This window comes from Oncorhynchus masou, chromosome 20 (genome assembly GCF_036934945.1).
Source record: "Oncorhynchus masou masou isolate Uvic2021 chromosome 20, UVic_Omas_1.1, whole genome shotgun sequence".
Taxonomy (NCBI): domain Eukaryota; kingdom Metazoa; phylum Chordata; class Actinopteri; order Salmoniformes; family Salmonidae; genus Oncorhynchus; species Oncorhynchus masou.
The window spans coordinates 31,154,089-31,163,065 of NC_088231.1; the positions used below are offsets into that span (position 1 = coordinate 31,154,089).

An 8,977-nucleotide genomic window follows, 5' to 3' on the forward strand; every position below is an offset into this window, starting at 1 on the left:
ACTTGATTGTGTGTGGATCATTTGTCTTGCTGCTCTTCAGCAAAGCATCCCCAAACCATCACTCTACCACCACCATGCTGGACCGTTGGTGTGAGGTTCTTACTGTTGAATGCACTGTTTGGGTTTCCCCAGGCATAATGGGACCCATGTCATCCCAAAAAGTTACTCATCTGTTACATTCCTCCAAGAGTCTTGATGATCACCCACGTGCTTCCACGTGCTTCCACGTGCTTCCAGGTGCTTTTTGGCAAACTTGAGTCAACTTTTTGGATGACATGGGTCCCGTTATGCCTGGGGAAAACCAAAACTTCTAGTTTCTGATCAGACAGTCTTTCTCTCTCTCTCTCCCTCTCACTGTACCTGTATCTCTCTCTGCCACTCCTACCTCTACCCAGCCTCTCCTACCTCTACCCAGCCTCTCCTACCTCTACCCAGCCTCTCCTACCTCTACCCAGCCTCTCCTACCTCTACCCAGCCTCTTCTACCTCTTCCCAGCCTCTCCTACCTCTACCCAGCCTCTCCTACCTCTACCCAGCCTCTCCTACCTCTACCCAGCCTCTCCTACCTCTACCCAGCCTCTCCTACCTCTACCCAGCCTCTCCTACCTCTACCCAGCCTCTCCTACCTCTACCCAGCCTCTCCTACCTCTACCCAGCCTCTCCTACCTCTACCCAGCCTCTCCTACCTCTACCCAGCCTCTCCTACCTCTACCCAGCCTCTCCTACCTCTACCCAGCCTCTCCTACCTCTACCCAGCCTCTTCTACCTCTACCCAGCCACTCCTACCTCTACCCAGCCACTCCTACCTCTACCCAGCCTCTCCTACCTCTTCCCAGCCTCTCCTACCTCTACCCAGCCTCTCCTACCTCTACCCAGCCACTCCTACCTCTACCCAGCCACTCCTACCTCTACCCAGCCTCTCCTACCTCTACCCAGCCTCTCCTACCTCTACCCAGCCACTCCTACCTCTACCCAGCCACTCCTACCTCTACCCAGCCTCTCCTACCTCTACCCAGCCACTCCTACCTCTACCCAGCCTCTCCTACCTCTTCCCAGCCTCTCTATGGACTTCACATAATGGTCTGCTTCTGTATGTGTGTGTTCCAGGGAGATACCTCTGGTGACTACCGTAAGGCCCTCCTCCTTCTCTGTGGCGGTGACGACGCGTAACCGTGGTGATGATCCCTGAAGGAGCGATACCTGGAGAGACCTCCTCTCTGAATGGCCCCTCTAGCTGTCAATCACTCTCTGAGTCCTGTGTAACCCAATAGGAGAGCTCTGCTGGCCACGGTGCAGCACTGTGATAGGTTATGATGGGTTTAATCCTGTGTGTATCTGTAGCTAACATCCTTAAAGCTTCACTCTGCTTCATATCTACATCACTACAGTCATAATAATGCTGCAAGTCATGTTTTACTATCAGTTATATAACAACTAAAGACTGTTCATGTTTTTACTGTTTGTAAGGCAACACTGAAGACATAATAAACATTTTGACAGCAGGTTTGTAGTGAGACGTGTCTGTCTGTGTAGTGAGACGTGTCTGTCTGTGTAGTGAGACGTGTCTGTCTGTGTATTGAGACGTGTCTGTGTGTGTAGTGAGACCTGTCTGTCTGTGTAGTGAGACGTGTCTGTCTGTCTGTGTAGTGAGACGTGTCTGTCTGTCTGTCTGTGTAGTGGGACGTGTCTGTCTGTCTGTCTGTGTAGTGGGACGTGTCTGTCTGTCTGTCTGTGTAGTGGGACGTGTCTGTCTGTCTGTGTGTGTGTGTAGTGAGACGTGATGCTGTAGCATGTAAATAATATCCCCATAATCTGTAACAGACATAAAAGTAGCTTTGCACACTTTGTCTTCTATTTGTAGAGGACAAACATTTCCTGTTTCTATAGAGGAAGTCTAGCTTGATTTTGTTGTTGACGTTTACAAAGTTGGTCAATATGCATTTTAACAGATAGTTTATCCCCCAGCCATATCCCTAAGTATGCAGAGACCTGGCTCATTCGAGAGCCAGCTCGTAAGTGCAAGTGTGTTTTCAACCAACTTTTTTCGACCTATTAAAAATCATTAACAGTGCAGCAGTGTCTAACAGGTGATATCGAAACAATTCCACAACAAAACCTAATATCTAACAGATTCCACAAGAATAGTTTATTTGTTCAGGCTTAGCCAATTCTAAGTAGGCTATTTTGCAGCATAAAGCTAATTTTGCTGTTGGCGTTTGAAGAGTTCGTTCACTTTATCCCTGACAGACTTGAAGCTCCTGAGTTCCCTCTGTCTCCATCACAGTCACATGATGGAAGGATTGGCGTGAATTAGTAGCCGAATGGGGGTGAGGTGTGAGAAATTAGCTCATCCGCTTAGCAAGGCACAACACAAACAGTATTATCGGTTTTCACACCTTCGATTCGTCTGACAAAGGATAAATACAGCTAATCAATTAGCCTGGTCTAGACAAAGGATAAAGACTGGTAATCAATTAGCCTGGTCTAGACAAAGGATAAATACCGCTAATCAATTAGCCTGGCCTAGACAAAGGATAAATACCGCTAATCAATTAGCCTGGTCTAGACAAAGGATAAACACCGCTAATCAATTAGCCTGGTCTAGACAAAGGATAAATACCGCTAATCAATTAGCCTGGCCTAGACAAAGGATAAATACCGCTAATCAATTAGCCTGGCCTAGACAAAGGATAAATACCGGTAATCAATTAGCCTGGCCTAGACAAAGGATAAATACCGGTAATCAATTAGCCTGGCCTAGACAAAGGATAAATACCGGTAATCAATTAGCCTGGCCTAGACAAAGGATACGTATGGAATCATGTAGTAACCAAAAAAGTGTTAACCAAATCAAAATATATTTTATATTTGAGATTCTTCAAATAGTCACCCTTTGCCTTGATGACAGCTTTGCACAGTCTTGGCATCCCTAGCCGAGTCCTCAGCACGTGGAGCCGATGCGAACTGGCTGGCTAGTTAGCAGTGGTGCGCGCTGGTGGCGTTTCAATCGGTGACGTCACTCGCTCTGAGACCTTGAAGTAGTGGTTCCCCTTGCTCTGAGACCTTGAAGTAGTGGTTCCCCTTGCTCTGAGACCTTGAAGTAGTGGTTCCCCTCGCTCTGAGACCTTGAAGTAGTGGTTCCCCTTGCTCTGAGACCTTGAAGTACATTTACATTTACATTTAAGTCATTTAGCAGACGCTCTTATCCAGAGCGACTTACAAATTGGTGAATTCACCTTCTGACATCCAGTGGAACAGCCACTTTACAATAGTGCATCTAAATCATTAAGGGGGGGTGTGAGAAGGATTACTTATCTTATCCTAGGTATTCCTTGAAGAGGTGGGGTTTCAGGTGTCTCCGGAAGGTGGTGATTGACTCCGCTGTCCTGGCGTCGTGAGGGAGTTTGTTCCACCATTGGGGGGCCAGAGCAGCGAACAGTTTTGACTGGGCTGAGCGGGAACTGTACTTCCTCAATGGTAGGGAGGCGAGCAGGCCAGAGGTGGATGAACGCAGTGCCCTTGCTTGGGTGTAGGGCCTGATCAGAGCCTGGAGGTACTGCGGTGCCGTTCCCCTCACAGCTCCGTAGGCAAGCACCATGGTCTTGTAGCGGATGCGAGCTTCAACTGGAAGCCAGTGGAGAGAGCGGAGGAGCGGGTGACGTGAGAGAACTTGGGAAGGTTGAACACCAGACGGGCTGCGGCGTTCTGGATGAGTTGTAGGGGTTTAAAGGCACAGGCAGGGAGCCCAGCCAACAGCGAGTTGCAGTAATCCAGACGGGAGATGACAAGTGCCTGGATTAGGACCTGCGCCGCTTCCTGTGTGAGGCAGGGTCGTACTCTGCGGATGTTGTAGAGCATGAACCTACAGGAACGGGCCACCGCCATGATGTTGGTTGAGAACGACAGGGTGTTGTCCAGGATCACGCCAAGGTTCTTAGCGCTCTGGGAGGACGACACAACGGAGTTGTCAACCGTGATGGCGAGGTCATGGAACGGGCAGTCCTTCCCCGGGAGGAAGAGCAGCTCCGTCTTGCCGAGGTTCAGCTTGAGGTGGTGATCCGTCATCCACACTGATATGTCTGCCAGACATGCAGAGATGCGATTCGCCACCTGGTCAAGTAGTGGTTCCCCTTGCTCTGAGACCTTGAAGTAGTGGTTCCCCTCGCTCTGAGACCTTGAAGTAGTGGTTCCCCTCGCTCTGAGACCTTGAAGTAGTGGTTCCCCTTGCTCTGAGACCTTGAAGTAGTGGTTCCCCTCGCTCTGAGACCTTGAAGTAGTGGTTCCCCTTGCTCTGAGACCTTGAAGTAGTGGTTCCCCCTTGCTCTGCAAGGGCCGTGGCTTTTGTGGAGCGATGGGTAACGATGCTTAGAGGGTGACTGTGGGATGTGTGCAGAGCGTCCCTGGTTCGCCCCCCCCGGGTCGGGGCGAGGGGACGTAAAGTTATACTGTTCCACATGCGCAGACCATGTGGGGACAGACATGCTTCAAGAGGGCTACCATTGTTCCTGTTCCCAAGAAAGCTAAGGTAACTGAGCTAAACGACTACCGCCCCGTAGCACTCACTTCCATCATCATGAAGTGCTTTGAGAGACTAGTCAAGGACCATATCACCTCCACCCTACCTGACACCCTAGACCCACTTCCATTTGCTTACCGCCCAAATAGGTCCACAGACGATGCAATCGCCTGCACACTGACTGAGAGACTGAAAAACAGCTTCTATCTCAAGGCCATCAGACTGCTAAACAGCAATCATTAACTCAGAGAGGCTGCTGCCTACATTGAGACCCAATCACTGGACACTTTAATAAATGGATCACTAGTCACTTTAAACAATGCCACTTTAATAATGTTTACATATCTTATATTACTCATATCATATGTATCATACATATAGTATATGTATATACTGTATTTTATACCATCTAGTGCATCTTGCTCGGCCATCGCTCACCATATATTTATATGTACATATTCTCATTTACCCCTTTTAGATGTGTGTGTATTAGGTATTGTTGTGTATTGTGTATTTGTGTGGAATTTGTTAGATTACTTGTTAGATGTTACTGCACTGTCAGATCTAGAAGCACAAGCATTTCACTACACTCGCAATAACATCTGCTAACCATGTGTACAGTGGGGAAAACAAGTATTTGATACACTGACGATTTTGCAGGTTGTTCTACTTACAAAGCATGTAGAGGTCTGTAATTTTTTATCATAGGTACACTTCAACTGTAAGAGACGGAATCTAAAACAAAAATCCAGAAAATCACATTTTATGATTTTTAAGTAATTAATTTGCATTTTATTGCATGACATAAGTATTTGATCACCTACCAACCAGTAAGAATTCCAGCTCTCACAGACCTGTTCGTTTTTCTTTAAGAATCCCTCCTGTTCTCCACTCATTACCTGTATTAACTGCACCTGTTTGAACTCGTTACCTGTATAAAAGACACCTGTCCACACATTCAATCAAACAGACTCCAACCTCTCCACAATGGCCAAGACCAGAGAGCTGTGTAAGGACATCAGGGATACAATTGTAGACCTGCACAAGGCTGGGATGGGCTACAGGACAATAGGCAAGCAGCTTGGTGAGAAGGCAACAACTGTTGGCACAATTATTAGAAAATGGAAGAAGTTCAAGATGACGGTCAATCACCCTCGGTCTGGGGCTCCATGCAATATCTCACCTCGTGGGGCATCAATGATCATGAGGAAGGTGAGGGATCAGCCCAGAACTACACGGCAGGACCTAGTCAATGACCTGAAGAGAGCTGGGACCACAGTCTCAAAGAAAACCATTAGTAACACACTACGCCGTCATGGATTAAAATCCTGCAGCACACGCAAGGTCCCCCTGCTCAAGCCAGCACATGTCCAGGCCCGTCTGCAGTTTGCCAATGACCATCTGGATGATCCAGAGGAGGAATGGGGGAAGGTCATGTGGTCTGATGAGACAAAAATAGAGCTTTTTGGTCTAAACTCCACTCGCCGTGTTTGTAGGAAGAAGGTTGAGTATAACCCCAAGAACACCATCCCAACCGTGAAGCATGGAGGTGGAAACATCATTCTTTGGGGATGCTTTTCTGCAAAGGGGACAGGATGACTACACCGTATTGAGGGGAGGATGGATGGGGCCATGTATTGTGAGATCTTGGCCAACAACCTCCTTCCCTCAGTAAGAGCATTGAAGATGGGTCGTGGCTGGGTCTTCCAGCATGACAATGACCCGAAACACACAGCCAAAGCAACTAAGGAGTGGCTCCGTAAGAAGCATCTCAAGGTCCTGGAGTGGCCAGTCTCCAGACCTGAACCCAATAGAAAATCTATGGTGGGAGCTGAAAGTCCGTATTGCTCAGCGACAGCCCCAAAACCTGAAGGATCTGGAGAAGGTCTGTATGGAGGAGTGGGCCAAAATCCCTGCTGCAGTGTGTGCAAACCTGGTCAAGAACTACAGGAAACGTATGATCTCTGTAATTGCAAACAAAGGTTTCTGTACCAAATATTAAGTTCTGCTTTTCTGATGTATCAAATACTTATGTCATGCAATAAAATGCAAATTAATTACTTAAAAATCATACGATGTGATTTTCTGGATTTTCGTTTTAGATTCAGTCTCTCACAGTTGAAGTGTACCTATGATAAAAATTACAGACCTCTACATGCTTTGTAAGTAGGAAAACCTGCAAAATCGGTAGTGTCTCAAATACTTGTTCTCCCCACTATATGTGACCAATAAAATATGATGTGATGTGATTTGATTTGCTGGGGTGAGTAAAATGGTGGTCTCTTATTATGTGTCTGGAAGTAGCTAACAAGCGAGCCTGTGTTAGCTCGGTGCTTGACAGCCGTTTCGGATCAACCCTACTCCTCGGCCAGTCCCTAAAGCCGTTTCGGATCAACCCTACTCCTCGGCCAGTCCCTAAAGCCGTTTCGGATCAACCCTACTCCTCGGCCAGTCCCTAAAGCAGTTTCGGATCAACCCTACTCCACGGCCAGTCCCTAAAGCGCACTACAGTCAGACAACATATCACAGCCGTTTCGGATCAACCCTACTCCACGGCCAGTCCCTAAAGCGCACTACAGTCAGACAACATATCACAGCCGTTTCGGATCAACCCTACTCCTCGGCCAGTCCCTAAAGCCGTTTCGGATCAACTCTACTCCTCGGCCAGTCCCTAAAGCGCACTATAGTCAGACAACACATTTACTAACCGTTTGCTTCAGCCAGTCTGACGAGTCGCTGTGCGGTGAGTTGTTTAGTCATAAAGGGTGGAGTCCCGACTCTCGCTCAGGGAACTCGTTTTTCCACTCTTTCTCAGCCTCCCTTCTCTCTTTCTCTTTCTCCGTTTCCATTCACTGAGCTCTGTTGCAGACTCGATCTCCGGTAAGTTTATACCGTTCTTATTAACCGACAACATCAGTGGGTTTATGAGTTGTTAAAGTGGTTCGTCTTCTGAATCAGACAGTTGATGTTTATTCTGTGAGCGGTGAGATACACCAGAATACTATCAGATTAGGGATAAATAAATACAATTCAACTTGGTTCATTCAATAACCTCCGGTAGGCAAAATTCGGGTTTTAATAACCAAAGCGGTTTTCCGTTTTCTTCCTACGAATCTGACTCTATCTTCGGGAACAGTTTAAACGACAAAAACATATTTTGTCCCCATGTCCCCATCACTGAACGACAAGACTGCCAGGAACACATACAGTATGTGTCTTCTACAACAGAGTGGACTCGACCAGACACTAAATCAGACTGGAGGGGAAATAACATCGTCGATAATGACGTTGTGAATCTTTTCAACACAGAAGTTCAGACAAACGTATTTCCTGATAATCTTCTGAACTTCCCAATACATTTCGGATGCATTTCAGTCACTTCAAACCAGACTTCTTTAGGATTGAAAATACTGTCAGAAGTACTGTCAGACTGATTTGCAATAGACTGTCATAACCCCATTTTAAGAGCGTAAACATTGGCCGCTGATTACATTACATTGGTAACCCCAGGGCTAAAACACACTGAGACGCTGACGACCTTAAGCCCTATTGACTGTCGTGTCTCCCAGCGGTGGAAAAACTACTGAATTCTCATAGTTGACTAAAAGTAAAGATAAATTAACAGAAAATGACTCAAGTGAAAGTCACCCAGTAAAACACTACTTGAGTAAAAGTATTTGGTTTTTAATATATTTAAGCATAAAAAGTCAATGTAAAAGTATGAGTATTTTAAAATTCCTTATATTAAGCCAACCAGACGGCACACTTTTATTATTTTTATTATTTACGGATAGCCAGGGGCACAGTGCAACACTCAGACATCATTTACAAACAAAGCATTTGTGTTTAGTGAGTCCTCCAGATCAGAGGCAGTAGGGATGACCAGGGATGTTCTCTGTTTAGTGAGTCCTCCAGATCAGAGGCAGTAGGGATGACCAGGGATGTTCTCTGTTTAGTGAGTCCTCCAGACCAGAGGCAGTAGGGATGACCAGGGATGTTCTCTGTTTAGTGAGTCCTCCAGATCAGAGGCAGTAGGGATGACCAGGGATGTTCTCTGTTTAGTGAGTCCTCCAGATCAGAGGCAGTAGGGATGACCAGGGATGTTCTCTGTTTAGTGAGTCCTCCAGATCAGAGGCAGTAGGGATGACCAGGGATGTTCTCTGTTTAGTGAGTCCCCCAGATCAGAGGCTGTAGGGATGACCAGGGATGTTCTCTGTTTAGTGAGTCCTCCAGATCAGAGGCAGTAGAGATGACCAGGGATGTTCTCTGTTTAGTGAGTCCTCCAGATCAGAGGCAGTAGAGATGACCAGGGATGTTCTCTGTTTAGTGAGTCCTCCAGATCAGAGGCAGTAGAGATGACCAGGGATGTTCTCTGTTTAGTGAGTCCTCCAGATCAGAGGCAGTAGGGATGACCAGGGATGTTCTCTGTTTAGTGAGTCCTCCAGATCAGAGGCAGTAGAGA

At 46.9% G+C, this 8,977-nt stretch overlaps 1 protein-coding gene across 2 annotated transcripts in view; it reads left to right on the forward strand.

Annotated features, from left to right (window-relative positions):
- Positions 1–1,501, forward strand: part of LOC135507252 (annexin A5-like) — a 31,776-nt gene extending 30,275 nt beyond the window's left edge. For both annotated transcript variants that reach the window (XM_064926849.1, XM_064926850.1), the window contains exon 13: positions 1,107–1,501. In XM_064926849.1, coding sequence (XP_064782921.1) covers positions 1,107–1,169 — 63 coding nt within the window. In that variant the 3' untranslated portion in view covers positions 1,170–1,501. The remainder of the gene's footprint in view (positions 1–1,106) is intronic.
- The last annotated feature ends 7,476 nt before the right edge of the window (positions 1,502–8,977 follow it).